At 48.1% G+C, this 18,177-nt stretch overlaps 1 protein-coding gene across 4 annotated transcripts in view; it reads right to left on the reverse strand.

Annotated features, from left to right (window-relative positions):
- SPTBN1 (spectrin beta, non-erythrocytic 1) overlaps positions 1-18,177 on the reverse strand; it is a 214,008-nt gene that overhangs the window by 110,943 nt on the left and 84,888 nt on the right. The window contains exon 1 of one of the 4 annotated variants that reach the window (XM_088841467.1): positions 1,143-2,285. The exons of the other annotated variants lie outside the window; for them this stretch is intronic. Within the exon in view, the coding sequence (XP_088697593.1) occupies positions 1,143-1,251 (109 nt within the window). The 5' untranslated portion in view covers positions 1,252-2,285. Of the gene's footprint in view, positions 1-1,142; positions 2,286-18,177 lie in introns of those variants that run through there. 4 annotated transcript variants of the gene reach the window in all.

Genomic DNA, 18,177 nt, shown 5'->3' on the forward strand with positions numbered 1-18,177 from the left:
ATCACGTCCTGTTCTGCCTCTTGTTTTCCAGAAGAGTGTCATTACTGTCAACTATTTCACAAGACAAATAAACCTGCGAATGAAATATATCCTCCCCCCTCTTTCCAGTGAAAACATTGGAAGACTGAGCTGCTTCCTTCCTTCCTCCTCCTCACAGGAACCACATTTGTGGCACTGAGAGGAGTTAAAATAAGAAACACAAGCCAGGTCTGCAAAGGCTACTTTTCAGAGCACCAGAGTCATTTCCAGTCTATTGCTGATTCCGGGGGCTTCCTAATGGAAGGAGTTGTGTTTTCAGTTATGAATCCTTTTTCATGCCTCAACTAGGAGACTCCGCCGGCCAGGCCTGCTGGCAGGGCAGGGACCGCCAAGGGCAAGGCCCACCGGAGCCGCAGGCTGCAGGCCCATCACCCCCACAAAGTGCTCCCCATAGAAATATGTGCGGTAATACATTAGATTCACTCAACTGTTCAAGACTAATAAGGACTCCAAGAAACCTGCGATTGATCCAACTAATCCAACCCAATAGCGCTGGAATGACAATAACTGGTTTTCATTATAAATTACATAGCCCACTAAATTGATGGGAAGGCTCTATCCCAACACAAAACATCAAAAGAGTTAAAATTAAGCTCGAGAATCAAAACTGTAATTTACCCAAGGCTTAGGAACAAAAAGACCACTCCCTCCTTCCCTCTGCCATTGTGCTGCTGGGTGTCCAGCAGTGCACTTTACACCTTTAGGCTTCCCAGAGGTAAGAGGCTGGGGACTGGGAGACACAGGCGTCCTGGAATCAAATACTTGCATCCTAATAGGTCTATTAGCATTGGTCTACTGAAATGCAAGGACTGTTAAAAAGTGAGAAAATGTGTGTGCTGTGGGCAGGAGATACCTGACAACCGAGAGAGCTCAAAGGAAACTGGAGAGGGAGACTCCAAATGGTGGCTTCTCTGGAGTCAAGAGTGAGAAACCGTCTCCTTTAAATAGTGCATGGGCTGCTTGCAGCCAACCAGAGGCTTTGGGGCTGGGCGTGCGGCCGCCGGGCTTCAGGAGGGTCACGTACCATATGGCACAAATAAAGCTTCAGAACCCTCGGAGGCACGGCTCCAGGGCGGGCCCGGCCTTAAGAGTGCGGGGCTTACCTTGGAGCTGCTTGAATCTCCCTTCCAGCTGGTTGAAGTTGTAAGGCACCTGCCCCGTATAAGCCGGCGACAGCGGCCCGGAGATGCTAGACGTCCTCTGCAATTCCATTATGCCCAGCGTAACGCCCCGGCGGGCTGAACGGTGGAAATCCCGCTCCGGCCCCCTCCTACCCCCATTCAGCACGCAGCGGCTTCCGCAACGCCTGTCTCTCGGCCCTGGCAAAAAGGGCTGGACCTTAGGCAAGCCCCATGCCGGTGTGAAAGTCCAGCAGGGTGATCTGATAGGAAGCTGGCCACAGGAGAGTCCACCTTAGCCCGGTCACTCACGCATCCAATTCCTGTGGCTTTCCTTCCTTTTGTGGGCCTTGGCTCTAGGCTTGAAATAAATTACCGAGAAGGGGCGGAAGGGCGGAGGGAGGGAGGCCGCAAGTCCCACTTAAAATTTTTTAAAAATACGGCCAATCCTGAGCATGCCCTAGTCGCCGAGCCCGGGAGCTCGCGGGCGCAGCGCACACACCTCCTCCCCGCTGCCTGTGGCGGCCGCCGGTTTGTAATTTAATCAGGAGCCACTCGCCGTGCGCTGGGCGGTGATGTCACCTGATTAGCATAACAGCATTGTAGAGGGAACGCAGGCTGTACCACGAGGGGCGCGGGGGAGGCCGGCGGGCCGCGGCCCCCCACCCACCGGCCGCCGCGGAGCCGCAGACCCCCAGGCCGGGCCCAGGACGCGCCTGCCGCGGTGGTACCGTCCCGAACGAGGCTGCTGGAATTACAATCTTTTGTTGCGAGCCTCACGTAACGGAAAAGTCTCCGATTACTATCACAGGAAAGGAAGGCGGCCCTGGAGGGTCAGGAGCCCCGCAGGGCCCCGGCCGCGGCGGCTCGTCCACTAGGCAGCGTCTGCGGAGGCCACGCGGAGCGCGCACCTGGGCGCTCGGCGTCTGCAGCGCGCGGGCGCCGACCACGCGGCGACGGGGCCGTGTCGGCGGGTGAAAGTAAAACAGAGTCCCCCTGGGCTCCGGGCCGGGCCACGGCGAGGGGGTGGGGGGAGCGCTGTAAGTTCAGCCTCACGGAAGGAGCGTCTCGGCAGGCCTCTGCTGCCGGCACGCCGTGGGCCGCGGAGGGTCCCCGGTGACACCAGCCCCGTAACAGTAACTCGACGCAGGGCTTCTGGGAGCACCGCGCTGCAAGGCATTGTGGGAGAAAGGTACACAGGTAAACACCTCCGGGCTCACGGACCCGGACGATCTGAGGAACCAGTGAGGAGACAGAAGAAACCCCGCTCAAATCCTACTGTGATTTTTAAAATGAAACCTTGCAGTTTTTGAGTTCTTCAGGAATTTAAAACTCTCCTCCCTGGCTTCTCCCACCCATCTCAACCCAAAATAAAATCCTCTACATAGGAAATGTCTGGGTCTGTGTGAGTTGTCAGTCGTGTCCGTCTCTTTGCGACCCCACGGGCTGTCGCCGGCCAGGCTCCTCTGTCCATGGGATTCTCCAGGCAAGAATACGTGGGTGGGTTGCCATTCCCTTCTCCAGGGGATCTTCCTGATCCAGGGATGGAACCCGTGTCTCCCGCATTGCAGGCAGATTCTTTACTGTCTGAGCCACCAGTGAAGCCCCCAACATAGAACAGTGATCAAAATGTGTTCTTGGAAAATAACTGACCCTAATTACCCCGTGCCCAGCCATTCACTTTTCTAGTAACTACAGGTAGACAACAAATTACAAACTTAGGGTTTCAAGCGTGGAGTCTTGCATCCATACTTGCTGAAGAAGGTAATTTCATTCCTAAGGGATTCCAGTCTGCACCAAAGAGGTGGGCCTCCACCACAGGTTTACTTTAGTCCCCAGGCACTTGTAATTCAAGCAACTGCATCCTATTCAGGGCTGAAGTTAAAACAAACCCAGCATCCAGCTAACTGCTCAACTTGGAACAATCCCCATTCCTCCCATCCACACTGCTGGGTTTTTAATACATACAGTGTCACCCTTCAGCGTGCTAAAGCCAGGCCCAGGAGTTGAAGCTATTCCTCCTCCAAGAGGTAGAGCATTTTCTAAAGCCACTTTATTGCAGTTCAAAACACTGACAGCAAAGTGGCAAAATGCGGGGTCTTGGAAGAAGCACTTGAGGAGGATTCCCAAGACTTGAGTTTCTAGTCCTGGCCAAGCCGCTTAATCACTTATGACCTCAGAAGAAACCCTGGATTCTTTCTAAACCTCCACTGTCAGACAAGGATAATTAATGCCTACCCACAAGATTACTGAGGGTATGATGTGAAAATGCCCTAAAAGTGGTCATAGTATTCATAATTAGGAGTATGTTTTGCAAACTTGATTTTTCCCCCTTTGTATCACATTAAAGCTACAGAGGGCAGAACCAAAAATGTCCTCCTAACAGGCCCCTCTTCACTATTAAATATATTGGTGATATGGTAAGTTTCTTAAGTGTCTAGCTATGGGTTCAGAAAATGGGACTGCAAAGTGCTTGCCAATTTACAACACATTTTAAATCTTTAAGTCACTTAAGTGAATACAGTATGAGTCACCACTCTTAGTCTCCCTTTCAGTTCCCTCTGATATAGGGAACTAGGTAAAATAAGCTTTCTAATTACCCAGGTTACATGTGATGTGGCGGAGGAGGCAGCTGGGACTATTGTAGCCACATCTGATCCTAAAGAGCAGACTTAGAAGAAGCCAGGCAGAGTGAACATGTGTAAATATTAGAAAGGTTTTGAGGCTAGGAAAGGGTTAAATAACCCCCTAGGGGCAAGATGTGAAACGTGAGAATGTCTGGTGTGATGGGGCCAAGGAAGAAGAAAGGACCCAACCCTAATAGCTCACGTGACCACCTCCACCTCAGCAGGGAGGAGAAGGGAAAGGCAGGCCAGAGGCGCTCAGTCTGTATTCCACGCAGTATCTCCTGGACACCAACTGTGGGCAGGGCACGCTGTCTGGTGTTTTTGGAGGCATCAGAGATGACTGGGAGAGCTGGTGGCCAAAGGAAATGGGACAGATATGTATGCCAATAGTCCGAAACCAGAAGAACAGAAGGTGGGGTCAGCAGGGGACCTACTAGAGTTCAGAAGACAAGGGCACATCTGCCTCAGGAGGCGGGGAGGAACAACTCCAGGAGAGACAGGCATCTGACCAGACCTTCTACAGAATGAGATGAGGGGGAAGCCCCTCTCCTAGTTGGTGGGGAAGCAGCCCAAGTAAAGGACCAACTGCACTATCGGAGGAACTGCACCAGCGGGCACAGCCATTCAACTTAAGCATAAGGAACGAGGATAGGGCGAGAGGGAAGCCAAGAGAGTCAGGCTTGGAGCCACGGGGATTTGTGAACCAGAGGTGGATCGGGTCTGGGTTGGGCTGTAGGGATGATTAATTGGCAGGGTAGGGTAGGTAGAATGAATAGAAAGCAGAGACTGAAGGCAGCAAGGTCACTTAGGTGGTCACTGCAGTTGTCCAGGTCAAAAGGCTAGTCAGCATGTGGCAACAGTAGCAGAAAGGAGTGGGCTGATGCAAGAGTTAATCCACAGAACTTTGGTAACCAACTCAAGTCCTATAGGACTTCAAAGTCTTCGGGAGGTTCAAAGGTCAGGGTTGAACTTCAGACTCTGGGCATTTTAGAGATGGCCATGGTGTACAGGGTGGGTTGAATACTTCCTTCCAGACAGGCTGCAGCCCCCTGGGGTGATACGTCCAGACGCGGTCAGGGACGTGGAAACAGAGCTCAAGGCTGAAGATAAAGCCCATGTACAGAGTCAGAGTGGAGACTACAGTAACTGAGGTCTAGGAAAGGGCATAAGAGGCAAGTGGCCGAGCAGGAAGTCCTGGGAAAAGCTGGTGCTGGGAGGAAGGAGAAACAACAGTGGAGATACCAAGGGAGTCAGAGAGGGGAAAAGATGCTCAAGCAGCAAAGGTGGCGGACGGACGGCAGCACGTGCTGCAGAAAGAGCAAGGAACAGAGAACAGGTGGTCCAGGGTGTGAATTAGGTACGGGGATAATACGAGCTGAAGCGAGGCCACAGGGAGCTGAAGAACAAGAGGGAACAGGGTAGCTACGGTGAAGTCAAGATGAGGGAAGAGAGCTTCAGGACCAGGAAAGGGTTCTAGGGCTGGTCCGGCTGGCAGGTCCTTCGCTTCAACCTCGAGCTGGTGCAGGCAGGAAAAGGCCAATGGGAAACGGCTCACACAGAACAGGCTGCCTTAGCCAAGAGGAGGTCCCCTTACTTTCAGAGGCCAGAGGGCTAGAGACATTCTGAGGAGGAATTTAAAGGAGCTTGCCCATCTCTAAGGCTCTTTAAGGTGGCTCAGATGGTAAAGACTGCCTGCTACACGGGAGACCCGGGTTTGATCCCTGGGTCAGGAAGATCCCCTGGAGAAGGGAATGGCTACCCACTCCAGTATTCCTGCCTGGAAAATCCCATGCACAGAGAGGAGACTGGCGGGCTACAGTCCGCAGTGTCGCAAAGAGTCGGATACGACTAAGAGATTTCACTTTCACTTTCTTTGCCCAACTCTAACTTGATAAAGCAAGAAATTAAGGGTCCAAGTCACAGTTTTATTTATATTGACCTAAGAAAAAGAATCCTGAGGACACACCTATGGCAGAACCATGCAGCATGTGAATGAGAACAGCAGATGGGGGGTCAAAATGCTCAACAGTCAAGCTGCCCAGAGAAACAGCCCCTGCCATTTTGCCTATCCCCCCTCAATCTTCTCTAACTTAAAAAATTACTGTCCCTCCCCCATGCCAAGGATATCAACACATGTGGCCAGCCCTGAGGACTGGTTGTGCCTGCCTTCAGGTTGCATCAAGATTTCAAGGCGTGAGAATTCCCTGGTGGTCCAGTGGTTAGAAATAGGCGTTTTTACTACTGAGGGCACAGGTTCGATCCCTGGTCAGGGGACTAAGATCCTGTAAGCCTTATGGAGCTGCCAAGAGAAAAAGAAAGGCTCCAAGGTGTAACGAATGGACACAACTGGTCAAGTCAGCTATGGGACTAAAGCAACTGAAGCCCAAGTAACATGTATCTGCTATCCTTGTGATGACAGAAAGGGAAAGCCCAGTCACTATGGTTATCTGCAGACAGCACAAATCAGAAGTGCTAGGGTGTGGTGGAAAGACTCAAGTCCACAGACAGGTACTCAGGATCACCTCAACTCCTGAGGGTCCCCAAGGAGCTAAGTAATTGCATGGGTGCCTTACCACCCTGGACCTTGCAATCCTCGCCCCCAATCAAACAGGTTGGAATCTATGGTCATAAAAACTCCTTCTGGCTCTAAAAGTATGAGTGATTTGGGTTCAATCTCCACATAAACTGAGTGGCCATAATAACAACAACATCACATTATTATAGCACCCTGTAGCCTTCACATGCATTTTCTCAAGTAAGGTAGGTATGGTGTCCATTTTGCAGATAAGAGAACTAAGGTTCAGAGAGATATAGAGGGTCCAGGGCCCACAGGTGCTGAGTCAGAGCCACACGTGGACAGTAGACCTACTGGTCTAGCGCTGTTTCTCCTAGGTATTCAAAGTGTAATATCAGCTTACTAATGGTGTCTACGCTTCTCAGAAAAATTCTCTTGTTGTTGTTTAGTTGCTAAGTCATGTTTAACTCTTTGCGACCCCATAGACTGTAGCCTGCCAGGCTCCTCTGTCCATGGGATTTCCCAGGCAAGAACACCGGAGTGAGTTGTATTTCCTCCTCTGGGAGGTCTTCCCGACCCAGGGATTAAACCTGCGTCTCCTGCACTGACAGGTGGATCTTTACTTATGAGCCATGGGGGAAGCCCTAAAACTCTGGCAAATGGTATTAAGGTGAACCTAAAACCCAAGACTGATGCTAAAGCTGAAACTCCAATACTCTGGCCACCTCATGTGAAGAGTTGACTCACTGGAAAAGACTCTGATGCTGGGAGGGATTGGGGGCAGGAGGAGAAGGGGACGACAGAGGATGAGATGGCTGGATGGCATCACTGACTCGATGGACATGAGTCTGAGTGAACTCCGGGAGTTGGTGATGGACAGGGAGGCCTGGCATGCTGTGATTCATGGGGTCACAAGGAGTCGGACACGACTGAGCGACTGAACTGAACTGAAAACCCAAGACAGCCCCCACATGCCTAGACAACACTCAGTTTGGGTCAGGATCAGGCACATTCTGCTGGTTCACGCAGAAGTTGCCACTTGGAGGGTCCTCTTGTTGTGAACAGGTTTTGTTTGGTCTTGTTTTTCTTCCTTTTCTCATAATTGGTGGACCTGTAACTAACATTCTGTATGATTTAGCATGGAACATGTGAGAACACTAAGGGGGCTGAGATTAAACCTCTGGTTGTGCCAAAAGGCTTTACGTAGTCTGGGAGGTCAAAAGGAAAAAAAAAAAAACAAGAATGCTTTTCCTGCATCAGAGCAAGCTTACAGGGTAAACCACGGGGTGTTCATTTCCTGAACATCTAAACATTAGCCAGATTGAAATGTCTGGGAAGGATGGCCAAAATGCTAAGCTGTGATGGGATCTGTACACATTCAAGGACTTGAAAAAGCCAACCCAAAGAGCTGGGAAAGAAGTGGTAGGAACAGGGAGTGACAGAAAACAAGGTTTCACAGAGAAACTGTTTTGCCAAATTCTCTGCCACTTTCTTCTGTGGTTTCCAGATCTGTCTTTCGTGTTCATTGCTGTCAAATCTCTTGACAGTTGGACAACCACAGCCAATTTCTCCCAAGCGTTTCTTTACAGGAAACCAAGATACTACTACAAAAATAATCGTCTTCCAAGCGTGTGGCCAGACAGACCAGCGAGCCCCCAATCGTGCTACTGCGTTTATGCTCTGTGAGGTTGAAGTTTACATTATCATTCTGTCTCATCTGCCTGATTCTGTCTATCTTACCTCTCTGGTCCAGCCACTCCCTCCTCGAGGAGCCTCCTGCCCACCTCCTCCAGTCTTCATTCTCCTTCTATTTCCATACATAATGCCTGAAGAGCCTCCCACACAATAACTACCTATTACCGCTGCCCTTACTCCCCACAGCCTGCTCAGCAAGCAGCTGCTCTCAGGGGAAAAAAAAAAAAACCATCCCGTTTCTCAGTCAAAAGGGCCTCAACCAAGCAACCAAGCATACAACCATAATCCAGCCAAAACCCTGAAACAAATTATCTGAAACCTCCTCTTCCCACCCCAAAGAGCAATTCTCACAAAGTCCCACTGGCAGACACATCTGTGATGCTGGCATTTCTGTGCCATCACTCTCTGCCTGCCAGCCTCTCCAGAATGTCTCCATTTTCAGGGCCTGGGCAGCTGGAAGCAGTCAGCAGCATTTCCCCTTCCCTCACAACCCACACGACTCCTGGATCAGGGCTGAGACCACCCCCACACTTACCCCTGACCCAGACCTTGGAAATGCAAAGCTAGAGGAGGGAAAAGTGGTTAAAGACAGACTTGAAATCTAGGCAGCTGGCTCTGCCACTTTCTAACTGTTGTGATTCTCTGAGCCTGAAAAACTGGCACGAAAATGGTACCAACCTCACTGAGTGAGTATAATTGAGTTAAATGTTTAGAGATCTTAGTGCCATCACAGCAGCTGTGAGTAATAGTCTTTAAACATCTCATGGAGGAAATCTCAAAACTAATTCTGCCCCACCTCTTCACCAAGAAGGCTCCCAGCTGGAGGATGCTGCAGGTTCCATGTGGAACCACTGTCCTCGGGCTGGGAATCCCTTTGGATGTGGGGACAAGGGCAATTTGGAAGAGCAAGACCAGTCCTACACCTGGGAAGTACTCACAAACCCCATTCCCTTTTAACTCACCTTATTATGCACTGGGAAAGGCATATTCAAAATCATATTTTATAGGCAAAGTAATACTATCTCAGAGATAGCAAGAACACAGTACTCACTATAAAACAAGTTACAAAAGGCCTCTGTTTTTAGAAAGGCCAATGTTCATCTGAGGTGGGGCTGATGCTTCCTGGGTGGTGCAGTGGTAAAGAACCCACCTGCCAATGCAGGAGTCAGAAGACATGCGGGTACGATCCCTGGGTCGGGAAAATCTCCTGGAGAGGGAAATGGCAACCCACCCCAGTATTCTCGCCTGGAAAATTCTGTGGATAGAGGAGCCTGGTGGCTACAGTCCATGGAGTCACAAAGAGTCCGACACGAGTGAGCACACACGCACATCAGATATGATACTTCAAGACTAAGAGTAACTAGAACAAAGATTAAAGGGAGGGCTAAAGGTATTCTGCATCCACAACAATTGCTGTCTCTGTGCCTTGAAGATGCTGGACGGATGGATGGATGGATGGATCTCTCTCTTTACACACACACACCTCACTCACCCCTCCCACAAAATCATCTAGTTATATATGGCTGAAATAAGAGGGCAAACCTAATTTTTATTTATATCCTTTTCCTGTTTCTTGTTTCACAGGTCACAGCAGAACTGGATACAAAGGACTGACATCTCTGCTGAGAAGGAGAAAAAATGGCAAGTTACACTCAGTAACAAGCACCCAAGGTCCCGGAGAAGGAAGGAATGCAGTTTATTGAATCTTCTAGCCCAACCAAAGCTAATCCTGCATTCTTATCTCATCTGTTATCTGTACATGCAAAGCTTCCCCATACAGGCAAAAGAATGCCCCAGTTCAGAGGCCCCACCTTTGGCAAACAGGTGTTGCTATGCCTGTGACTATTCAACGCCAGGCAGAGCCAAGGCTCCTGTACACAGGCAGAGTGGCTCAAAGGAAAGAACATCTGAGGAATGCAGTTGGGGCCAGGCCTGCTCTTGCCCAGGATTTCTGGTTCTGCTCCCCACCTCCAATTTGGAGGGAAAGACTGACATACAGGTGTTCAGAGCCATCAGGCCAGCGTTTCACAAAGCGGCAGATGGGACAGTGTCAAGACGCTGCTTCCTGGTGGCACAACTCATGGGAGAGACCCAGGAAAAGAGGAAACAGAAATCTATTCTTCGTGAAAACAGGCCTTTGGACCCTGCCCACCGTATTCACGCACAGTTTATCTTTCCCAGGAGCTTAACACAGACCAGGCTGTACTAAGATGAATAGAGCAGGCTGAACAGGCACCTGGAGAGGAAAGGAGGAAAAGGGAGTAGGGGGTGCAAACTTCGTTTAAGACATAGGCCCCTCCTGGTCTGGGGAGAGCAAAAGCCAACCCCTCCAGCAAGTTCTCGGCCCCCCATGTCCTCAGCTCCGGCCACTGGAGGGACCTACAGTGTTATAAGTGATTTCTTCTCTGCAGGCACTTTCAGCGTAGTGGAGGAAACAGAACACACACATACACACACAAATGCAAAGACGTGGTAACGTATACCAGTGAGGTTAGTGGCAGTCACAGTGAGGACCACTCTGAGTGGAGCAACAGCAGTACTTTCCTCCCTGCTGAGCGAAGAACAGAGCAGAGCGGGTTTCCTTCCACCCAAATGCTCTCTGTTGCCACACCATCCTGTCAGCAGTTTTAACGTGGCTTCTCACCAAATCTCTGCCAACATGTGCCATACGGACACAAGTGTAAGTGCGTTTATTAATTGCAAGGGGAAGGGGGTGCAGAAACGTGATCTCTTGCTCTTGGAAAAACAGTCCCGATAACCCAGCTGCAGGGCCATGGAACAGTGCTCACAGCCCCAGCATGATGAAGCGTGAAATACTTTAAGGGAGCAGTCATTCTTCATCCTCAGCACCTGAGCCTCTGCCGATCCCTCAAGGAGATAGCACAGCGTCCTTCCCACAGGGCCTGGTCAGGCAGCCACCCACTGGGCACAGGCCCTGAATAATTCATGGTCCACCCAGTCACTCAGCAGTGCCAAGGCCCGCCAGCTGCCATTAACTGGGAGGCAGGCTCCACCAGGCCTATGATGAAAGAATGAAATACTATCAACTACCTCGGAGACCTTCTTTACAGGAACTGACAGTCCTTCCCCATGCTCTTTTTCTCCCCAAGTGAAACCATGTACTTTTCCACCAGATCAAAGTGTAGTTGACTTTTACTCTAAGGAGGATGGGGTCCCAAGTACAGAAGGTGTGGAGTGGCGGGGGAGTGACATCCTCAAACAAGCACTTGGTCTGGGTGTCATTCCCCTGTTCAGCATGCTGAGGTGCACAGGTAAAGGGCCAGACGCTGTGCCTGACACCAGACAGATGCTCCATAAATGTCAGTCCTCATCCCCTCCTCCCACCTGTCTGTCTGCTCCAGCCAGACCGGTCCCTGCCCCATCACCTGTCTCAGGCTTTCCCATCTCCATGCCTCCAGTCCTGGCGTAACCCTCTCCTCTCCCTCTGTCTGAAGTCCACCCATCCTTCAAGCCCAGCTCGAAACTTCCCTCCTCCAGGAAGGCTTCCCAGACTATCCTAGCTGGGACTCTGGCTCTTTCTCAGAAACCCTACACCTGCACTGTCAGCCCCCCTTGTCTGGCACCTCTTGTGGGCTGCCGCTGCCCTAGAGTACTGCTTATCTCTTCCCAGGCACTGGTCTTATCTACCTAATTAAAATAATGGAGAGTGTACCAGCTACACAGAAGTGAAAAGTGGGCTGTGGTCTCAGCCACTGACGCTGACCAGCCTTGCTGACCCGACTCAAGTCCCTTGGCTGCTCACAGCGTTCTCCCTAAAAACCAATGCATCTGAAGCAGCAAATCTCCAGGATCCTATGGATACACGCTCTTAGAACTACATCATGATCTGTTTTAGGGAAGATGCAAGTCTTACATAATCTTCACACCTAGTCCAGTATCCTCTAAGAAACAAGTGTTCAAAAGCGATATAGCCACGTCAGAAGTCTAAACACAGAACACAGGCCGAGCTCTGTGAAGGGAACTGATGCTCTATGGTGAACTGCAGGGCCTGTCCACCTTATGTAACACTCCCTTGTCCATACCTTAATCTTTCACAAGAGGATGAGAGCTAGAGCTTCAAACAGGGGTCAGAAAGGGCCTTCTCAAAATTCACACATCTGAGCCAACCATCTCATTTACAGAGAAGGAAAACGAGGCCCAGAGCAGCGTGCCCAGAGACACAGGTAAGAAAATCAGAAAGCACACCTTCTGAATCTGCTGCTCTTTCATTTCCAGGGAAAACCTGAAGGTATCAGGGGCTGAGGACAAAGGCAGTGGCACGCATTTCTTGTGCCTGGTGGTCAGGGAAGTGGGTCCAGGGCTTGAAATCAGAGAAAGGGCACCCTCATCCCCTCTCCTGCCTCCCTTCCAGCATCCAACCTGCCTCCTGTCTAGCATCCAACACCAAGCCTATGGAGCTTACAGGCTGGTAGGAAGTGGCAGATGGCCCATATCTTTCTGAGTACTCTCTGATATCCAACTTGTACCAGCAGAGAGACAAGGAGGCCCTGGACAATGGTACTGGCCTCTTTGATACCACCCTCCCAGCCTAGTAGAGACCCAGACTCACAGTCAGCTACCAGAAACCTGAATCCCAAGGCCTGTTGTGCAAAGACCCCCCTTCTCTCAGTTTTCTTCACTGGACTTTCCTCCATTGTTCTTATGATGTTCAGGGGGAACAGTTTACTCAGGAGGCTTTTTTTTTTTTTTTTAATCTGACCAATGGATTTTTTCACTATAGCCAGCACTTCAATGACAGGTAAAGAATGAGAGAGAGGACAGACTAGGTTCTTTTCTAAAACCTGCTCTGCTCACTTATAACCACCTCTCCACTCATCTTTTGCTACCATTTCTATCACCCTTTTAAATCACCATCTACCAGGAAAACCAGGCATTGTGACCATGATGGTACCTTTTTTCCACTGCACCTTTAACTTAATAAACGCTTCAGTAAAGGATGGGTAGAAACTGGAACCCTTGTGCACTGCTAATGGGAATGTAAAATGGTGCAGCTGCTATGGAAAACTGCTTCTCAAAGAGTGAAGAATAGAATTACAGATGACCCAGAAATCTCAATTCTGGGTTTTACCCAAGACAACTGAAAGCAGAATCTCAAAGTTGTATCTGCACACCCATGTTCACTGCAGCATTATTCAGAGCAGCCAAGAGGTGGAAGTAATCCAAATGTCTATGCATGAGTGAATGGATAAAGAAAATGTGGCATATACATACAATGGGATACTATTCAGCCTTAAAAAAGAAGGAAACCCTGTCACATGTTTCAACATGGATGAACCCTAAGGACACTATGCTGTCATTACAAGGACATTATGCAATAAGCCAGTCATGAAAAGACGGGTACTTACAGTACATGGAACTCTGCTCAATGTTATGTGGCAGCCTGGATGGGAGGGGAGTTCGGAGGTGAATGGATACACGTATACGTATGGCTGAGTCCCTTCACTATTAACCTGAAACTATCATGACACTGTCAATCACCTATACCCCAATACAAAATAAAAAAGTTAAAAATAAAAGATGGCTATTGTATGATTCCACTTACATGAGGTATCTAGAGCAGTCAAACTCAAGGAAACAGAAAGCAGAATGGAGGTCGCCAGGAGCTGGGGGAGGGGGAACCTGGGAGCTGTTGTTTAATGGGAATAGAGTTTCAGTTTTGCAAGATAAAAATGTTCTAGAGATTTGCTGCGTGACAATGTCAATACGGTTAACACTATTGAACTGTCCACTTAAAAATGGTTAACATGGTAAATTCTATGTAATGAGTTTTTTTAACCACAATTAAAAATAAAATTAAAAATGTCCAGTCTCAGGGGGAATCCACTACTGGGCATGGCTATAAAAGCAGATCTAAGGCCAAGTTTCGTGCCTATGACTCTAAATTTGAACAAAACGTTCTCAAATGCTATCAACCAACACACTGATTCCTTCATGTCCTCTCTTTAACCCTTAAGAAGGAAAAAAAGAAAAAACTGAATGGGAATTCTGCCAACTCCCATTTTTACAACAGAAGTCCCAATAAACTACTTATTGACTCCAAATTGCCTCCAAGCCTCCTGTCTGTGTACACAGTGCTCCAGAGTCACTTCCATTTACCCCAATTACCCCTAATGTCAGGCCTTCTGATATCGACATGCCCAACTTTCATGAAATTGTTCAAAAATTATTTTTTCAGTCAGCCTCTTTGAGGTCGAATCCCCAAATCACAAATTTGTAATAGCAGTTTTTGGTACGTTAGGAAGAATCAGTGGCAACACATCACAATTAAGCAGGCATGCACACACCTACACAATCTGGGTGTGGGAATAGGTATGGGTGAGTATCTCCATGAGCAGGCCCATTAGGTGCACAGGATCACCTTGGTAGATATTAAACAGAAATGCTTTCCATACTCCTAAGGTTTTGTGATGCTCCATCATCAACTCTCCTGAAATATTCAGACTCACTGATACCCTCTTAGTGTGGGTACATCCATAGTTTTCTGTCAAGAATAATTTTCGTGTAAAAAGAGCCCATGAAGCAATGGATCACACCTCTGACTGATCAAAGGGTCCTCCATCCTGCCTATGTAAGATTATGGAAGAGCAAATGGCAAAAATCATTACATAGAAGAAGAGCCTGTAATTTGAAGTGATTATACTCAAAGTCTTGTTAACACTCTATAAGAGACTGCATTTCTGACTCATCAAACATAAAAAGTTTACAAAAAATTAACAAGAGACTAGGACTTGAGTCAGAGTCACATGGCATTTAATATTTCCTGGAGAAGGACAAAGGTTGCTATCATCACCATACACAGTCTACATCTCACTGTGAACACACAAACCACTGGGAAAAGAGGCCCTAACTCACCCTGGCAACCACAGGAAGGCAGTCTGCTAACTCCTCAGGAGCCCACACACTCTCTTGGAGGCCTGTTGTTTAGTCAATAAATTGTGTCCGACTCTTTGTGACCCCATGGACTGCAGCACACCAGGCTTCCCTGTCTCTCACTATCTCTGAGAGATTGCTCAAACCCATGTCCATTGAGTCGGTGATGGCATCCAACCATCTCATCCTCTGTCGCCCCCTTCTCCTCCTGCCCTCAATCTTTCCCAGCATCAGGGTCTTTTCCAATGAGCTGGCTCTTCACATTTTGGCTCTGGCCACCTTAGATGGCCAAAGTATTGGAGCTTCAGCTACAGCATCAGTTCTTCCAATGAATATTCAGGGTTGGTTTCCTTTAGGATTGACTGGTTTGATCTCCAAGGGACTCTCAAGAGTCTTCTCCAGCACCACATGCCTATGGAGGCCTATGGACCTTAGTATATCTAACCAGTCCACCTCCTTGTTTTTCAAATGAGGACAGTGAAGCTGAGAGAGGTTAGATGATTTCTCTAAAGTCTCAACTAGCCAAGCCCAGCAGCATCCCAATCTCCGGACTGCAGTAACAGTATTGACAGCAGCACTTTCGTCAATGCCATAAACAGCTTAGGGACCTAAAAAAATTTTCCCTAGACTTTAAAGTCCATCTTTAATGTCTGGCTTTTCTATAACAGTAGAAGAGCAGTGGGACAGAAGGTCTTTAAATAAAGTGCCCAGTTAGTATCTGTCACTTTGCAGGATCCTAGGATACCTTTACTAATTTAATTTCATCCTTCCTTAAATAAAACTTACCGCTTTTCAAAAGATGTTTTCCAAGTTGTTTCGACAACCTACCAAAAGTCATATCTAGGATATATTTTATACCTCCATACCTTATAAGGTAATTTATACCATCATACCGTTTAGTATACTACTTAACACAAATGTTTGACCTTTTTTTTAAAAAAAAAAATAGGTCACTTAGGGCTCCCTTTTAAAACTGGTCACACTTCTCTTGTGCTTGACAATCAAAAGAAAGAACGCTATAAAATATGATTTTTTTATTCAGCTTTCCTATTAAACACAGGTGACGTTTGACTCTATCAGGAAACATTTTAAAGTCAGCTTAATCATCACTGATGTCACAAATGAGTATTCATTACTTTAAAAAAAAAAATCTAAAAGCTTTGTTCTAATATCTGTTCCTCCAGCAGTTCTAATCTTCAAAGTTTACTCAAGGTATCTCAAAGTCTTACTCATAATTCTCTAACATGGGGTAATCACAGGGAGAGGTACAATGAATTAAAAGGTGTTTGGAGGTCAACAAATACTTATGGGAAGGAGGACAATTTCCAAGGGAGTCAGAGAAGCTGGGTCACAGATAGGCGTCAGAGGCTTTCAATTACTGCCCTGGAACGCAGGGCCCCTGATTTATACCACCACTAAAGCAGGCAGGCTGGGCAAATAACAACCTAATTCAGAAAATCTCAGACTGAAATCTGTGAAACAGAGGCTAATGCCCCCTACTGAAGACTGCTCTTAATATTATAGTAATATTTTTATAATCTTGCCCAAGATGAAAGTGATACACAAATTTTAAGTATTACAAATAATCCCCCTGAAAATCTAGCAATATTTCTTCTTTACTATCCCCTGATACCAAACTACAGCTGTCTCAACAAGAGGGAACAGGGCCCTAAAGCTAATAACCCCCACAGAGGACCAACCCTCTCCCAGCAAGTGCAGGCAACTTGACTTTGATGTTATTTTTTTTTTTTTCCGGCTGTGCCCCACAGCATGTGGGACCTTAGTTCCCTAACCAGGGATTGAACCCATGCCCCCTGCATTGGAAGGCAGAGTCTTAACCCCCGGATGGCCAGGGAAGTCCCTCGACTTGGATGTTCTATGCTAAGCTTGTCTGTCTCCCTCTGAGGAACATGAGTCTCCCACTTACATCTCCATCCCTCCCGCTCCCTTCAATCTTGGCTATTTGCAGAGAAAAAAATTTTTTTCTCAACCTCCACTCCAAGAAAAGATTTAAAATATTTTTTATGACACACCTTCCCTAAATCATTCTCTCAATAAACCTTTAGGGTTCTGATCATGTAATGTGCACTGAGTGCAAAAACCCCAAAATAGGGAAATGCAGCAAGAGACACAAATGTGAAGAACATCTTAAAGAGTTTTTTTTTAATTAAAAAAAATGAGGCTTTTCCAATGCCCTCCTCCACCTCCACCACCACTCCCAGGAGAAGGCCTGGAGTCACAAATGCCCTGTGAACACCACAGCACAAAAGGCCACAGGTCAGCCCCATCTTTAGATCATCAGACATATAACCATATTCCTGCTTTTCCATCTGACTTCTGATCTACCCACCGTGCATTCATGTATCATTTCTCAATATGGAAGGCCTCCTTGCAGGAGAAGACAGGATCCCCCTCTTCACAAGACTGATCTTCCAAATGTGTGTGTGTCTTACTTGCTCAGTTGCGTCCGACTCTTTGCAACCCCACGAACTGTAGATCCCCAGACTCCTCTGTCCATGGAATTCTCCAGGCAAGAATACTGGAGTGGGTTGCCATGCCCTTCTTCCTAATGCAGTGTTATAATTAGCAGCCCCCACCGCATGCCTACCATGTACAGATGCTGAGCTCGGCACCTTCCATGTTAAAGTTCTCTCAACAGTCCCACAGGGAGGATATTATGGTTCTCATCATATAGAAGTAACTTTTCCCACTACCTTACAGCTGGTAAGCGGCAGAACAGGCATTTAATCCCAGACTCCAGGCCTCAAAAGTCACTCTCCTTTCTCAGCATCAGAACTGAGATGGACCATCCTGGATGCCTGAATTCAAACCTAGGAACAGCCAAGTGCTCAGGGCCTAGGAGGACCTGCACATGGGTGTGTGGGGAAGCAGATGAGAGAGCCCGGGGTCCATATGGCTCCCCAAAGCCAGGGAGAATATAGGCAAATGCAAGCTAAGGAAAACATACTATAGTCCTGAAGACTGGAGACCATGGGATAGAACAAAAACAAATAAAAATTAACAGTGACCTGCCTTGAGTATTTGTGACCAAAATACCCCACACAACTCTGAAGATACCCCAACTTCTGGCACCCAGGGCAAACAACTTAGCACGAGGCTTCATATAACCAGAACCAAGCTCCCACTTCTCCAGCTGCCCTTTCCCACCCCCCGAACAGTCCGCTGGAGAGCAAGGCCTAGAGATTCCGTTTAAGTTCTTGCTTTCTCAAACCCTTGGCCATCGCCCCAGGTTCAGGGCCTCCTCCTCATCTCCAGACAAACAGGATAGTCT

The sequence above is a fragment of the Moschus berezovskii genome, chromosome 11, assembly GCF_049115385.1.
Source record: "Moschus berezovskii isolate FMDL1 chromosome 11, NW_MosBer_1.0, whole genome shotgun sequence".
In the NCBI taxonomy this organism is placed as follows: Eukaryota; Metazoa; Chordata; class Mammalia; order Artiodactyla; family Moschidae; genus Moschus; species Moschus berezovskii.